This window comes from Bombina bombina, chromosome 6 (genome assembly GCF_027579735.1).
Source record: "Bombina bombina isolate aBomBom1 chromosome 6, aBomBom1.pri, whole genome shotgun sequence".
NCBI lineage: Eukaryota > Metazoa > Chordata > Amphibia > Anura > Bombinatoridae > Bombina > Bombina bombina.
The window spans coordinates 1,139,126,064-1,139,144,303 of record NC_069504.1 but is presented as its reverse complement, the minus strand read 5'-3'; the positions used below and the strand labels follow the sequence as shown (position 1 = coordinate 1,139,144,303).

Below are 18,240 nucleotides of genomic sequence, written 5' to 3'. Positions count from 1 at the left end.
TCAGTAGCGCTCCTATACTTGTGATTATATTACAAGTTAAATCAGTAGCGCTCCTATTCTTGTGCTAATATTACAAGTTAAATCAGTAGCGCTCCTATTCTTGTGCTAATAGAACAAGTTAAATCAGTAGCGCTCCTATACTTGTGATTATATTACAAGTTAAATCAGTAGCGCTCCTATTCTTGTGCTTATATTACAAGTTAAATCAGTAGCGCTCCTATTCTTGTGTTTATATTACAAGTTAAATCAGTAGCGCTACTATACTTGTGATTATATTACAAGTTAAATCAGTAGCGCTCCTATTCTTGTGCTTATATTACAAGTTAAATCAGTAGCGCTCCTATTCTTCTGCTTATATTACAAGTTAAATCAGTAGCACTCCTATTCTTGTGATTATATTACAAGTTAAATCAGTAGCGCTCCTATTCTTGTGCTTATATTACAAGTTAAATCAGTAGCGCTCCTATTCTTGCACTTATAGTACAAGTTAAATCAGTAGCGCTCCTATTCTTGTGCTTATATTACAAGTTAAATCAGTAGCGCTCCTATTCTTGTGCTTATATTACAAATTAAATCAGTAGTGCTCCTATTCTTGTGCTTATATTACAAGTTATATCAGTAGCGCTCCTATTCTTGTGCTTATATTACAAGTTAAATCAGTAGCGCTCCTATTCTTGTGCTTATATTACAAGTTAAATCAGTAGTGCTCCTATTCTTGTGCTTATATTACAAGTTAAATTAGTAGCGCTCCTATTCTTGTGCTAATATTACAAGTTAAATCAGCAGTGCTCCTATTCTTGTGCTTATATTACAAGTTAAATCAGTAGCGCCCCTATTCTTGTGCTTATATTACAAGTTAAATCAGCAGTGCTCCTATTCGTGTGCTTATATTACAAGTTAAATCAGTAGCGCTCCTATTCTTGTGCTTATATTACAAATTAAATCAGTAGTGCTCCTATTCTTGTGCTTATATTACAAGTTAAATCAGTAGCACTCCTATTCTTGTGCTTATATTACAAGTTAAATCAGTAGCTCTCCTATTCTTGCGCTTATATTACAAGTTAAATCAGTAGCTCTCCTATTCTTGTGCTTATATTACAAGTTAAATCAGTAGCGCTCCTATTTTTGTGCTTATATTACAAGTTAAATCAGTAGCGCTCCTATTCTCACGCTTATATTACAAGTTAAATCAGTAGCGCTCCTATTCTTGTGCTTATATTACAAGCTAAATAAGTAGCGCTCCTATTCTTGTGCTTATATTACAAGTTAAATCAGTAGCGCTCCTATACTTGTGATTATATTACAAATTAAAACAGTCGTGCTCCTATTCTTGTGCTAATATTACAAGATAAATCAGTAGCGCTCCTATTCTTGTGCTTATATTACAAGTTAAATCAGTAGCGCTCCTATACGTGTGATTATATTACAAGTTAAATCAGTAGTGCTCCTATTCTTGTGCTTATATTACAAGTTAAATTAGTAGCGCTCCTATTCTTCTGCTTATATTACAAGTTAAATCAGCAGTGCTCCTATTTTTGTGCTTATATTACAAGTTAAATCAGTAGCGCCCCTATTCTTGTGCTTATATTACAAGTTAAATCAGCAGTGCTCCTATTCGTGTGCTTATATTACAAGTTAAATCAGTAGCGCTCCTATTCTTGTGCTTATATTACAAATTAAATCAGTAGTGCTCCTATTCTTGTGCTTATATTACAAGTTAAATCAGTAGCACTCCTATTCTTGTGCTTATATTACAAGTTAAATCAGTAGCTCTCCTATTCTTGCGCTTATATTACAAGTTAAATCAGTAGCTCTCCTATTCTTGTGCTTATATTACAAGTTAAATCAGTAGCGCTCCTATTTTTGTGCTTATATTACAAGTTAAATCAGTAGCGCTCCTATTCTCACGCTTATATTACAAGTTAAATCAGTAGCGCTCCTATTCTTGTGCTTATATTAAAAGCTAAATAAGTAGCGCTCCTATTCTTGTCCTTATATTACAAGTTAAATCAGTAGCGCTCCTATACTTGTGATTATATTACAAATTAAAACAGTCGTGCTCCTATTCTTGTGCTAATATTACAAGATAAATCAGTAGCGCTCCTATTCTTGTGCTTATATTACAAGTTAAATCAGTAGCGCTCCTATACGTGTGATTATATTACAAATTAAAACAGTAGTGCTCCTATTCTTGTGCTTATATTACAAGCTAAATAAGTAGTGCTCCTATTCTTGTGCTTATATTACAAGTTAAATCAGTAGCGCTCCTATACGTGTGATTATATTACAAATTAAAACAGTAGTGCTCCTATTCTTGTGCTTATATTACAAGCTAAATAAGTAGTGCTCCTATTCTTGTGCTTATATTACAAGTTAAATCAGTAGCGCTCCTATTCTTGTGCTTATATTACAAGTTAAATCAGTAGCGCTCCTATTCTTACGCTTATATTAGAAGTTAAATTAGTAGCGCTCCTATTCTTGTGCTTATATTACAAGCTAAATAAGTAGCGCTCCTATTCTTGTGCTTATATTACAAGTTAAATCAGTAGCGCTCCTATACTTGTGATTATATTACAAGTTAAAACAGTAGTGCTCCTATTCTTGTGCTAATATTACAAGTTAAATCAGTAGTGCTCCTATTCTTGTGCTTATATTACAAGTTAAATCAGTAGCGCTCTTATACTTGTGATTATATTACAAGTTAAATCAATAGCTCTCCTATTCTTGTGCTTATATTACAAGTTAAATCAGTAGCGCTCCTATTCTCACGCTTATATTACAAGTTAAATCAGTAGCGCTCCTATTCTTGTGCTTATATTACAAGCTAAATAAGTAGCACTCCTATTCTTGTGCTTATATTACAAGTTAAATCAGTAGCGCTCCTATACTTGTGATTATATTACAAGTTAAAACAGTAGTGCTCCTATTCTTGTGCTAATATTACAAGTTAAATCAGTAGCGCTCCTATTCTTGTGCTTATATTACAAGTTAAATCAGTAGCGCTCCTATACTTGTGATTATATTACAAGCTAAATCAGTAGCTCTCCTATTCTTGTGCTTATATTACAAGTTAAATCAGTAGCTCTCCTATTCTTGTGCTTATATTACAAGTTAAATCAGTAGCGCTCCTATTCTCACGCTTATATTACAAGTTAAATCAGTAGCGCTCCTATTCTTGTGCTTATATTACAAGCTAAATAAGTAGCGCTCCTATTCTTGTGCTTATATTACAAGTTAAATCAGTAGCGCTCCTATACTTGTGATTATATTACAAGTTAAAACAGTAGTGCTCCTATTTTTGTTGTGCTAATATTACAAGATAAATCAGTAGCGCTCCTATTCTCACGCTTATATTACAAGTTAAATCAGTAGCGCTCCTATTCTTGTGCTTATATTACAAGCTAAATAAGTAGCGCTCCTATTCTTGTGCTTATATTACAAGTTAAATCAGTAGCGCTCCTATACTTGTGATTATATTACATGTTAAAACAGTAGTGCTCCTATTCTTGTGCTAATATTACAAGTTAAATCAGTAGCGCTCCTATTCTTGTGCTTATATTACAAGGTAAATCAGTAGCGCTCCTATACTTGTGCTTAAATTACAAGCTAAATCAGTAGCTCTCCTATTCTTGTGCTTATATTACAAGTTAAATCAGTAGCTCTACTATTCTTGTGCTTATATTACAAGTTAAATCAGTAGCGCTCCTATTCTCACGCTTATATTACAAGTTAAATCAGTAGCGCTCCTATTCTTGTGCTTATATTACAAGCTAAATAAGTAGCGCTCCTATTCTTGTGCTTATATTACAAGTTAAATCAGTAGCGCTCCTATACTTGTGATTATATTACAAGTTAAAACAGTAGTGCTCCTATTTTTGTTGTGCTAATATTACAAGTTAAATCAGTAGCGCTCCTATTCTTGTGCTTATATTACAAGTTAAATCAGTAGCGCTCCTATACTTGTGATTATATTACAAGTTAAATCAGTAGCGCTCCTATTCTTGTGCTAATATTACAAGTTAAATCAGTAGCTCTCCTATTCTTGTGCTTATAGTACAAGTTAAATCAGTAGCGCTCCTATACTTGTGATTATATTACAAGTTAAATCAGTAGCGCTCCTATTCTTGTGCTTATATTACAAGTTAAATCAGTAGCGCTCCTATACTTGTGATTATATTACAAGTTAAATCAGTAGCGCTCCTATTCTTCTGCTTATATTACAAGTTAAATCAGTAGCGCTCCTATTCTTCTGCTTATATTACAAGTTAAATCAATAGCACTCCTATTCTTGTGATTATATTTCAAGTTAAATCAGTAGCGCTCCTATACTTGTGCTTATATTACAAGTTAAATCAGTAGCGCGCCTATTCTTGTGCTTATATTACAAGTTAAATCAGTAACGCTCCTATTCTTGTGCTTATATTACAAGTTAAATCAGTAGCACTCCTATTCTTGTGCTTATATTACAAGTTAAATCAGTAGCGTTCCTATTCTTGTGCTTATATTACAAATTAAATCAGTAGTGCTCCTATTCTTGTGCTTATATTACAAGTTATATCAGTAGCGCTCCTATTCTTGTGCTTATATTACAAGTTATATCAGTAGCGCTCCTATTCTTGCGCTTATATTACAAGTTAAATCAGTAGCGCTCCTATTCTTGTGCTTATATTACAAGTTAAATCAGTAACTCTCCTATTCTTGCGCTTATATTACAAGTTAAATCAGTAGCGCTCCTATTCTTGTGCTAATATTACAAGTTAAATCAGTAGCGCTCCTATACTTGTGATTATATTACAAGTTAAATCAGTAGCGCTCCTATTCTTGCGCTTATATTACAAGTTAAATCAGTAACTCTCCTATTCTTGCTCTTATATTACAAGTTAAATCAGTAGCGCTCCTATTCTTGTGCTAATATTACAAGTTAAATCAGTAGCTCTCCTATTCTTGTGCTTATATTACAAGTTAAATCAGTAGCGCTCCTATTCTCACGCTTATATTACAAGTTAAATCAGTAGCACTCCTATTCTTGTGCTTATATTACAAGCTAAATAAGTAGCACTCCTATTCTTGTGCTTATATTACAAGTTAAATCAGTAGCGCTCCTATACTTGTGATTATATTACAAGTTAAAACAGTAGTGCTCCTATTCTTGTGCTAATATTACAAGTTAAATCAGTAGCGCTCCTATTCTTGTGCTTATATTACAAGTTAAATCAGTAGCGCTCCTATACTTGTGATTATATTACAAGTTAAAACAGTAGTGCTCCTATTCTTGTGCTAATATTACAAGTTAAATCAGTAGTGCTCCTATTCTTGTGCTTATATTACAAGTTAAATCAGTAGCGCTCCTATTCTCACGCTTATATTAAAAGTTAAATCAGTAGCGCTCCTATTCTTGTGCTTATATTACAAGCTAAATAAGTAGCGCTCCTATTTTTGTGCTTATATTACAAGTTAAATCAGTAGCGCTCCTATACTTGTGATTATATTACAAGTTAAAACAGTAGTGCTCCTATTTTTGTTGTGCTAATATTACAAGATAAATCAGTAGCGCTCCTATTCTCACGCTTATATTACAAGTTAAATCAGTAGCGCTCCTATTCTTGTGCTTATATTACAAGCTAAATAAGTAGCGCTCCTATTCTTGTGCTTATATTACAAGTTAAATCAGTAGCGCTCCTATACTTGTGATTATATTACAAGTTAAAACAGTAGTGCTCCTATTCTTGTGCTAATATTACAAGTTAAATCAGTAGCGCTCCTATTCTTGTGCTTATATTACAAGGTAAATCAGTAGCGCTCCTATACTTGTGCTTATATTACAAGCTAAATCAGTAGCTCTCCTATTCTTGTGCTTATATTACAAGTTAAATCAGTAGCTCTACTATTCTTGTGCTTATATTACAAGTTAAATCAGTAGCGCTCCTATTCTCACGCTTATATTACAAGTTAAATCAGTAGCGCTCCTATTCTTGTGCTTATATTACAAGCTAAATAAGTAGCGCTCCTATTCTTGTGCTTATATTACAAGTTAAATCAGTAGCGCTCCTATACTTGTGATTATATTACAAGTTAAAACAGTAGTGCTCCTATTTTTGTTGTGCTAATATTACAAGTTAAATCAGTAGCGCTCCTATTCTTGTGCTTATATTACAAGTTAAATCAGTAGCGCTCCTATACTTGTGATTATATTACAAGTTAAATCAGTAGCGCTCCTATTCTTGTGCTAATATTACAAGTTAAATCAGTAGCTCTCCTATTCTTGTGCTTATAGTACAAGTTAAATCAGTAGCGCTCCTATACTTGTGATTATATTACAAGTTAAATCAGTAGCGCTCCTATTCTTGTGCTTATATTACAAGTTAAATCAGTAGCGCTCCTATACTTGTGATTATATTACAAGTTAAATCAGTAGCGCTCCTATTCTTCTGCTTATATTACAAGTTAAATCAGTAGCGCTCCTATTCTTCTGCTTATATTACAAGTTAAATCAGTAGCACTCCTATTCTTGTGATTATATTTCAAGTTAAATCAGTAGCGCTCCTATACTTGTGCTTATATTACAAGTTAAATCAGTAGCGCGCCTATTCTTGTGCTTATATTACAAGTTAAATCAGTAACGCTCCTATTCTTGTGCTTATATTACAAGTTAAATCAGTAGCACTCCTATTCTTGTGCTTATATTACAAGTTAAATCAGTAGCGTTCCTATTCTTGTGCTTATATTACAAATTAAATCAGTAGTGCTCCTATTCTTGTGCTTATATTACAAGTTATATCAGTAGCGCTCCTATTCTTGTGCTTATATTACAAGTTATATCAGTAGCGCTCCTATTCTTGCGCTTATATTACAAGTTAAATCAGTAGCGCTCCTATTCTTGTGCTTATATTACAAGTTAAATCAGTAACTCTCCCATTCTTGCGCTTATATTACAAGTTAAATCAGTAGCGCTCCTATTCTTGTGCTAATATTACAAGTTAAATCAGTAGCGCTCCTATACTTGTGATTATATTACAAGTTAAATCAGTAGCGCTCCTATTCTTGCGCTTATATTACAAGTTAAATCAGTAACTCTCCTATTCTTGCGCTTATATTACAAGTTAAATCAGTAGCGCTCCTATTCTTGTGCTAATATTACAAGTTAAATCAGTAGCGCTCCTATTCTTGCGCTTATATTACAAGTTAAATCAGTAGCGCTCCTATTCTTGTGCTTATATTACAAGTTAAATCAGTAACTCTCCTATTCTTGCGCTTATATTACAAGTTAAATCAGTAGCGCTCCTATTCTTGTGCTAATATAACAAGTTAAAAGTAAAAATGCTTAAGCAAAACGCCCAGGGCACTAAAATCTGGAGGTTGTAAAGAGTGTTAACGCTAAATTCCTTTCTTCATAGACTTCATTGGGGCGTTCTACAATACAATGTTCTGGCTTTCGCTTGAGCGCTAACCTGAAAGTGTGCTAACAAAAAATTTTTTCTCTAAAATCAAAGGTGTGTTAAAAACAGTTTTAAATAACATTTTCTTAACTTATAAGACAATCTTAGTTTATTTTAAATATATACAGTATATGTATATTTATATCTATAGCTTTATATCTATATGTGAAAGTGAAGGACACACACATATTCTTTGCAAGATTAAAGGTTTTTACTGCTGGCGATTTAGGTAGCAGCACTGACAGCGATTGAATCTGCTCTGGCTGACAGCAGAATCATAGAGAGAAATCACTGATAAAAAAGATAGACAGTAACATATAAACAAGCTCAGAAAATAAAACACAGGAAACCTCAGCAGATAGAGGTACAGGACTGGACTTCAGAGATCTGCTGGGGTAAAACTGTTAGTTAACCAATCAGGGGAAAGGCACGTGTCTACTCAGCAGTAAGCAGTCAAAACCCTAATTCATCCCCTGCAAGTTGTTACTAGTTTGTAAATAGTGGAAATTTTCCTCTTTTTGTCTCATCTGTGTATATGATGAAATGTTATTGTTAAGTATTTATTTTGGATTTGCTGCAACTGGAGTTTAACAAGTCACAAACCCCTGTACTCTGTGCTCTGTTCCACCCCCAAAGTCCTGCAGCTATTTGCCTTGAGCTATTACACAAATATTTACTCACTAAACATAGCCCTGGGCAAATAGAAAAATGCAGAGTTTAATCAAATCTGCAAATACGTTTATTTATAATGCCTGGGTACCAAGTTCATCTTAATTCTCATCTCTCAATTACTTAAAGGGACGTGGGAGTGAAAACGACAATTCATTAATCAGTTAGAATATGTAATTTTAACAGATTTTTAAAATGTATTTCTATCATCACATAGACCTTATTTTTTTTGGTATCCTTTTGTTGAAAATCATATCTAGGTAGGCTCAGTAGCAGCAATCGACTACTGAGAGCTAGCTACTGATTGTTGGCTACACACATGTCTTTTGTCATTGGCTCACCAAATGTGCATTGCTACTCCTGAGCTGACATTAACAATCAGCTAGATTACGAGTTATGCGCACTATAGGGAAATTAATAAACGCAACAAAAGTTGTGTTATTTAACCCCCTATAGCACAGCCATTACAAGTTTTTAAACAGCCGGCTTGTGCGTGCGATATGGTGCTTTTAAGCTCCATACCGCACAAAATTCAAGCGTTGTTTTGACGTGCTTGTGCACGCTTTCCCCATAGACATCATTGGGGAGAGCGGGTTAGAAAAAAGTCTAACACCTTCGATCACGGAAAGAAAAGCTCCGAAACGCAGCCCCATTTAAGTCTATGGAGAAAAACAACGTTTAAACCTAACACCTTAACATAAACCCAGAGTCTAAACACCCCTAATTTGCTACCCCCGACATCGCCGCTACCTACAAAATGTTATTAACCCCTAATCTGCTGCCCCAATACTGCCACCACTTAAATAAAACTATTAACCCCTAATCTGCTGCTCCCAATATCGCTGCGACTATACTAAAGTTATTAACCCCTATTCCCCTGCACCCCAACATTGCCCACACTATAATAAATCTATTAACCCCTATTCTGTCACTCCCCACCATTGCCGCCACTATATTAAACCTATTACCCCTAAACCTCTGGCCTCCCACATCACTACCACTAAATAAACCTATTAACCCCTAAACCACCAGCCCCCACATCACAACTACCTAAATTAAATTATATTAACCCCTAAACCTAACTCTAATGTAACCCTAAGCCTAACCCTAACGTAACCCTAACCCTAACACCCCCTAACTTTAACATAATTAAAATATAGCTAAATTAAACTTACAGTTATTAACTAAATAATTCCTATTTAAAACTAAATACTTACCTGTGATATAAAACCTAATCTAGCTACAATATAAGTAATAGTTACATTGTACCTAGCTTAGGTTTTATTTTTATTTCACAGGTAAGTTTGTATTTATAGGTAGACTAGTTAGTAAATAGTTATTAACTAACTACTACTTAGTTTAAATAAATACAAAGTTGCCTGTGAAATAAAAGTAAAACCTAAGCTGCCTTACACTAAAACCTAACATTACAAAAAATAAAAATCCTGCTATTACAAATAAATAACAAACAAAATTATACAAAACTATAATTGGTAGTTTATGGGTGTTTAGTGTACTTTGTGACAGTTTAGTTATGAGTTTTATGTTACAGTTTTGTAGCGTAAAACTCATAACTACTGCTCTCAGATTTCCAAACTGATCTTGTTGGTATAGGCTGTAATGCAAGCTTTTTAGCCTTACAGTAAAACTTGTAATGGCAGCGCTACGGAAGTTCCATGAAAAAACATACGTCTAGATTTAGAGTTCTGCGTTTGCCGTCAAAAACAGCGTTAAGGGGTCCTAACGCTGCTTTTGGCCGCCCGCTGATATTTAGAGTCAGTCAGGAAAGGGTCTAATGCTCACTTTCAAACCGCGACTTTTCCATACCGCAGAGCCCCTTATGCCAATTGCGTATCCTATCTTTTCAATGGGATCTGCCTAACGCTGGTATTTAGAGTCTTGGCTGAAGTGAGCGGTAGACCCTCTAACGACAAGACTCCAGCCGCAGAAAAAAGTCAGTAGTTAAAGAGCTTTCGGGCTAACGCTGGTTTATAAAGCTCTTAACTACTGTGCTCTAAAGTACACTAACACCCATAAACTACCTATGTACCCCTAAACCAAGGTCCCCCCACATCACGGCCCCTATAATAATTTTATTTAACCCCTAATCTGCCGACCGCACACTGCCGCCACCTAAGTTATACTTATGAACCCCTAATCTTTTGCCCCTAACACCGCCGACCCCTATATTATATTTAATAACCCCTAATCTGCCCCCCCCCATCGTCGCCGCTACCTTACCTACACTTATTAACCCCTATTCTGCCGACTGGACCTCTCCGCCACTATAATAAATGTATTAACCCCTAAACCACCGCACTCCCGCCTCGCAAACCCTATAATAAATAGTATTAACCCCTAATCTGCCCTCCCTAACATCGCCGCCACCTAATTTCAAGTATTAACTCTTAATCTGCCGACTGGACCTCGCCGCTACTCTAATAAATGTATTAACCCCTAAAGCTAAGTCTAACCCTAACAACCCCCTAAATTAAATATAATTTAAATCTAACGAAATAAATTAAATCTTATTAACTAAAGTATTCCTATTTAAAACTAAATACTTACCTGTAAAATAAACCCTAATATAGCTACAATATAACGAATAATTATATTGTAGCTATTTTAGGATTTATATTTATTTTACAGGCAACTTTGTATTTATTTTAACTAGGTACAATAGCTATTAAATAGTTATTAACTATTTAATAGCTACCTAGTTAAAATAATTACAAAAGTACCTGTAAAATAAATCCTAAACTAAGTTACAATTAAACCTAACACTACATTAGCAATAAATTAATTAAATAAATTACCTACAATTACCTACAATTAAATAAACTAAACTAAATTACAACCCCCCCCCCCACTAAATTACAAAAAATAAAAAAGATTACAAGAATTTTAAGCTAATTACACCTACTCTAAGCCCCCTAATAAAATAACAAAGCCCTCCAAAATAATAAAATTACCCTACCCTAATCTAAATTACAAAAGTTAACAGCTCTATTACCATCCCTTAAAAGGGCCCTTTGCGGGGCATGCCCCAAAGTAATCATCTCTTTTGCCTGTAAAAAAAACACAATACCACCCCCCAACATTACAACCCACCACCCACATACCCCTACTCTAACCCAAACCCCCCTTAAATAAACCTAACCCTACCCCCCTGAAGATCTCCCTACCTTGAGTCGTCTTCACCCAACCAGGCCTAAGTCTTCATCCGATGGGGCAGAAGAGCACATCTTGTAATCTTTTTTTATTTTTTGTAATTTAGTGGGGGGGGGGGGGTTGTAATTTAGTTTAGTTTATTTAATTGTAGGTAATTGTAGGTAATTTATTTAATTAATTTATTGCTAGTGTAGTGTTAGGTTTAATTATAACTTAGGTTAGGATTTATTTTACAGATAATTTTGTAATTATTTTAACTAGGTAGCTATTAAATAGTTAATAACTATTTAATAACTATTGTACCTAGTTAAAATAAATACAAAGTTGCCTGTAAAATAAATATAAATCCTAAAATAGTTACAATATAATTGTTCGTTATATTATTCGTTATATTATTTGTTATATTGTAGCTATATTAGGGTTTATTTTACAGGTAAGTATTTAGTTTTAAATAGGATTAATTTAGTTAAAAAGATTTAATTTATTTTGTTAGATTAAAATTATATTTAATTTAGGGGGGTGTTAGGGTAAGGTTTAGATTTAGCTTTAGGGGTTAATACATTTATTATAGTGGTGGCGAGATCCGGTCGGCAGATTAGGGGTTAATAAGTGTAGGTAAGGTAGCGGCGACGTTGGGGGGGCAAATTAGGGGTTAATAAATATAATATAGGGGTCGGCGATGTTGGGTGCAGCAGATTAGGGGTACATAGGGATAATGTAGGTAGCGGCGGTGTCCGGAGCAGCAGATTAGGGGTTAATTGTGTAATGCAGGTGTCAGCAGATTAGGGGTTAATAAGTGTAAGGTTAGGGGTGTTTAGACTCGGGGTTCATGTTAGGGTGTTAGGTGCAGACTTAAATAGTGTTTCCCCATAGGAAACAATGGGACTGCGTTGGGAGCTGAACGCTGCTTTTTTTCAGCCAGCTCAGCCCCATTGTTTCCTATGGGGGAATCGTGCAAGAGCACGTTTTAGCTGCTTACCGCTACCGTAAGCAACGCTGGTATTGAGGGTTGAAGTGGCGGTACATTAGGCTCAACGCACCCTTTTTGGAGCCTAACGCTCTAAATACCAGCGTTGTCTTAAGGGTGCGTTGGGAAAAAAAAGCGGCGTTAGCTTCGCGGGTCTTTACCGACAAAACTCTAAATCTAGCCGATAATTATTACGTGTGCGGGACTGACATTGCTGTACAGGCTAAAAGGCTTGCGGTATAGCTATACCGACAAGACTTGTAATGGCTGCGGTGCTGTTTTAACGCTGAAATGAAACATTTTTTCAGAGTTAAAACCCAAACGCAAAACTTGTAATCTAGGTGAATGTGTTTAACCATTTTGTTGGAGTAAATGATGTCTGTATAGCAGCAATAGAGCAGTAATAAAATCTTCTGGAACATCAGTATAGTGTTTATGACTTTTGTTTGGCACTTTGTAATTATTATTTTAAGCACATAAATAAAACAGAGCTATTAGCAGCGGTGACAAGGTGATAATTCCTTTCTCTCTAGCCTGTAAAAGCCTCTAACATGGCACATACCGTTCTGACCTCCAGCCATCTGTTGGCAGCCGACAAAAACAAATAAGCCATGTTGTTTGTGTCAATCAGTTCCAGCATACGCTGCTTGAATCTGGCCTCGTGCCTGCGGAAAAGAAACCTCTGTTACTTACGCTGCAAAAACAACACATGTCTTACGTGTATAGTTCACCCCCTGGTGCAGAGAGCCCATGTAATGTACATGAAATAAGTACAGGTGAAACCTCTGTTACTTACGCTGAAAAACAACACATGTCTTACGTGTATAGTTCACCCCCTGGTGCAGAGAACTTATGTAATGTACATGAGATAAGTACAGGTGAAGCCTCTGCTACTTACGCTGAAAAAACAACACATGTCTTATGTGTAGAGTTCACACCCAGGTGCAGAGAACTTATGTAATGTACATGAGATAAGTACAGGTGAAGCCTCTGCTACTTACGCTGAAAAAACAACACATGTCTTACGTGTAGAGTTCACACCCAGGTGCAGAGAACTTATGTAATGTACATGAGATAAGTACAGGTGAAGCCTCTGTTACTTACGCTGAAAAAACAATACATGTCTTACGTGTAGAGTTCACCCCCTGGTGCAGAGAGCCCATGTAATGTACATGAAATAAGTACAGGTGAAGCCTCTGTTACTTACGCTGAAAAAACAACACATGTCTTACGTGTATAGTTCACACCCAGGTGCAGAGAGCCCATGTAATGTACATGAAATAAGTACAGGTGAAGCCTCTGTTACTTACGCTGAAAAAACAACACATGTCTTACGTGTATAGTTCACCCCCTGGTGCAGAGAGCCCATGTAATGTACATGAAGTAAGTACAGGTGAAGCCTCTGTTACTTACGCTGCAAAAACAACACATGTCTTACGTGTATAGTTCACACCCTGGTGCAGAGAACTTATGTAATGTACATGAAATAAGTACAGGTGAAACCTCTGTTACTTACGCTGCAAAAACAACACATGTCTTACGTGTATAGTTCACCCCCAGGTGCAGAGAGCCCATGTAATGTACATGAAGTAAGTACAGGTGAAACCTCTGTTACTTACGCTGCAAAAACAACACATGTCTTACGTGTATAGTTCACACCCAGGTGCAGAGAGCCCATGTAATGTACATGAAATACAGGTGAAACCTCTGTTACTTACGCTGCAAAAACAACACATGTCTTACGTGTATAGTTCACCCCCAGGTGCAGAGAGCCCATGTAATGTACATGAAATAAGTACAGGTGAAGCCTCTGTTACTTACTCTGAAAATACAACACATGTCTTACGTGTATAGTTCACCCCCTGGTGCAGAGAGCCCATGTAATGTACATGAAATAAGTACAGGTGAAGCCTCTGTTACTTACGCTGAAAAAACAACACATGTCTTACGTGTATAGTTCACCCCCAGGTGCAAAGAGCCCATGTAATGTACATGAAATAAGTACAGGTGAAGCCTCTGTTACTTATGCTGCAAAAACAACACATGTCTTACGTGTATAGTTCACCCCCAGGTGCAGAGAGCCCATGTAATGTACATGAAATAAGTACAGGTGAAGCCTCTGTTACTTACGCTGAAAAAACAACACATGTCTTACGTGTATAGTTCACCCCCAGGTGCAGAGAGCCCATGTAATGTACATGAAATAAGTACAGGTGAAGCCTTTGTTACTTACGCTGAAAAAACAACACATGTCTTACGTGTATAGTTCACCCCCAGGTGCAGAGAGCCCATGTAATGTACATGAAATAAGTACAGGTGAAGCCTCTGTTACTTACGCTGAAAACACAACACATGTCTTACGTTTATAGTTCACACCCAGGTGCAGAGGTGAAACCTCGCTAGACAGGTGTTTATCAGCTCCTTCATTGTATACCTATAGCACAGCCATTCATAATGAATCATTCTTCCAGTAAGGAAACAAAATCCTGAAATATATCATCTTTAACCTGATAGCTATGAATGACAATATTCTACCCTCTGATTTTTTGTGTGCAGGGTAAAACAGCTGTACTCTTAAATTTTCCTCTTTCTTTTTATCATCACACTAATGTCCCATCTACCTTATGTAATCTGATAAAAAAACAACACAAGATTTGTGTGAGAAACAAAAAGAAAACACAACAACTAGGGTCGGATTTGTATCGCTCATGAGCGCTAACTCCATGAAAATAATTGCCGCTGTCAGAGGTTACAAGTTGAAAGTAAAAAGACTAATTTGAGGACTTTGAATATCGTGGCCGCGCTATTTCCCTCTCCCCTAGACTTCTAAGGGTCACGCTAAAGAAAGCCTTTTCTATTTATCGTTCACGCTGTAACCCGGAATTGTGCCAGACCAAATGTGCCAAAGCCGAAGGTGTGTTAGAAATACTTCACATTCCTTTGTTCTTTTTATTTTTAAATATATATTTCTATTGGTCTGTATATATTTTTGTAAAATATGTATCTATACCTATATACCTCTCTGAATATATACAGATATAGATGTATAATGTATATACAATTATATATAGAAACATATTTACAAATACAAATATTTTTTTTTCTAAGTGAAGTACATAGGAATGTGAAGTATTTCTGAGAAGGGCTCAAAAATGTATGTACTGTATATATATATATATGTGTGTTTAAATGTATGCACTGTATATATATATATATATGTGTGTGTGTGTGTGTGTGTGTTTAAATGTATGTACTGTATATATATATATATATATATATATATGTGTGTGTGTTTAAATGTATGTACTGTATATATATATATATATATATATGTGTGTTTAAATGTATGCACTGTATATATATATATATGTGTGTGTGTGTGTGTTTAAATGTATGTACTGTATATATATATATATATATGTGTGTGTGTGTGTTTAAATGTATGTACTGTATATATATATATATATATATATATATATATATATATATATATATATATATGTGTGTGTGTGTGTGTGTTTAAATGTATGTACTGTATATGTATATATATATGTGTGTGTGTGTGTTTAAATGTATGTACTGTATATATATATGTGTGTGTGTGTTTAAATGTATGTACTGTATATGTATATATATATATATATATATATATATATATATATATATATATGTGTGTGTGTGTGTGTGTATTTAAATGTATGTACTGTATATATATATATGTGTGTGTGTGTGTGTTTAAATGTATGCACTGTATATATATATATATATATATATATATATATGTGTGTGTGTGTTTAAATGTATGTACTGTATATATATATATATGTGTGTGTGTGTGTTTAAATGTATGTACTGTATATATATATGTGTGTGTGTGTGTTTAAATGTATGTACTGTATATATATATATATATGTGTGTGTGTGTGTTTAAATGTATGTACTGTATATATATATATATATATATATATATATATATATATATATATATTATCTCCAAAAAGCAGGCAACTCACTGGTCTTTGCAGTAAAACTAGAATTTATTTCATCAGTTTAAAAAACAAATGTTTCAGCACTGCATTGTGCCTTTGTCAATGTTACACAACAAAAAAATACAAGGACAGAGTGCACCTAAGCACCCAGGATCAGATAACATACATTTAAAACAAAACCCCTTTAAATAGAGGATATCCCCACTTAACCTTTACCGCCATTCCTGTTGCACGCTCCTTCAATCACCTAATCCTTACGTCACGCTGACACGCTAGCCGTGCCTAGCGTGATGACGCATAGCACGGCGTTGCCATGACAACGTCTGAGGCATTACGTCGGCGTGTGAGCCAAATACCAAGAGATCACCAGGGGATAATCTGCGCATGTTCAGAACATCAAAGTTTCATGAAGCGCAGCGGTTGCTATAGGCAACCAACGTAAACCAGCCACCTAATAAGGCAAGAACCGCTCTGGGTATATCTTGGTATGTGGCTTAGGCAGGGGCAATAAGGATGTATAATTTTATCAGATTTCAAATCCAAACGCACATAAGTCAATTACCAACTATATACTTAAATGGTAAACAAAATTGCATATCCAGAATTACATCCCTTATGCTTGCTGTGTAGTATGGTAAATACGTCTGAAAAATATATCACATCCGCAGAGATGATATGAAGTTGGACCAGAGAAATATGACAGATGTATATACAGAAGAAATTCATGATCATGTGATAATTAAATAGAACCAACCTCCATTAATTAGTAAACATTAATAAAACAATAAAACAATGCTGATAGTTAGTCTATCTACCCATCGAACCCATAGGAGTATGGTAGTAACCAAACAGTGAAACATCCAATGACCCTCATTCTCAAGTGGGCATTAACTTAAGCATTAATAAAAAGGGCTAAAGTCCAATGTAGTTTTGAGTCCTCTTGGGGTCATAGTTCCCAATTTATGTATCCACCTGCTCTCGTATTGGAGTAATTTTTTTCCTCTATCACTACCTCTTGGATTGGGTGGGATATGATCAATTAGCATTGATCTGATGCTTGACACCGGGTGTTTAAAGTGTGCACAGTGACGTGCCACCGGTTGGTCCGAGTCACCATTTTTCAGAGCTTCACGAATAGCGTGGCGATGATTTGCCATCCTGTCGCGGAAGGAGGTTATCGTTTTTCCTATGTATACAAGTGAACATGGGCAAGACAGCATATAGATCACAAAGGTGCTGGTACAACTAAGGCGATGGTTTATTTTAAACCGTTGATTTTTGTGGGGGTGTTGAAAAGTGTCCCCCTTGCACATACTGTTGCATGTTGTACAACTCCCACAGGGGAAGCAACCTTTCTTGGATGACTTGAGCCATGTTTCCTTTTTGTAGTGATCCACAGGATCAGGTTTAACCAGGATATCCCTCAAATTCCTTGCTCTGCGGTAGACCACCCTTGGAGCGGTCATCTTCTGAAAGGGTAACATGGGATCAGTACCCACCACCGGCCAATGGCGACATGCTGCATTGGATAGACGTTCACATCCAGGTGTGTACGTGGTAATTAAATTCAGTTGTTCAGACTTATCCTTTTTAGGGACCCTGGTGTCTCGTGAAGTATCAGTGCACAACAATTTCTCCTGTATTTCGCAGATGTCTGTCATGGGATAACCCCTTTTGTTCAATTTAATGCCCATTTCTTTTACTTGGGTCACTTGTGAATGTGTCTCACTGTTGTTCCTCAGTGCTCTAGTGAGTTGGGAGGTGAGAATACCCTTTTTCTGGTGAAAACTACTGGCGTGCAACAAAGAGTTGCGATCCGTGGGCTTAGTGTACAATTTAGTACCAAAACGCCAGCCACCAGAGTCATTCACCTTGAACACATTAAGGTCCAGAAAATTAACATTGTCTGTGCTGAATTCAAGCTTAAAACGAATAGGGCTAGCCATGAGGTTCAAATGCGACACCCACTTACGCAAAGACACAGCATCACCTCTCCATATCAGGAGGA

The 18,240-nt window shown here is 35.7% G+C and overlaps 1 protein-coding gene across 2 annotated transcripts in view; it reads right to left on the bottom strand.

Annotated features, from left to right (window-relative positions):
• ABCC9 (ATP binding cassette subfamily C member 9) overlaps positions 1-18,240 on the bottom strand; it is a gene marked incomplete in the record, with an annotated part of 749,052 nt that overhangs the window by 150,785 nt on the left and 580,027 nt on the right. For both annotated transcript variants that reach the window (XM_053719116.1, XM_053719117.1), the window contains 1 exon segment: positions 12,806-12,908. In XM_053719116.1, the coding sequence (XP_053575091.1) occupies positions 12,806-12,908 (103 nt within the window).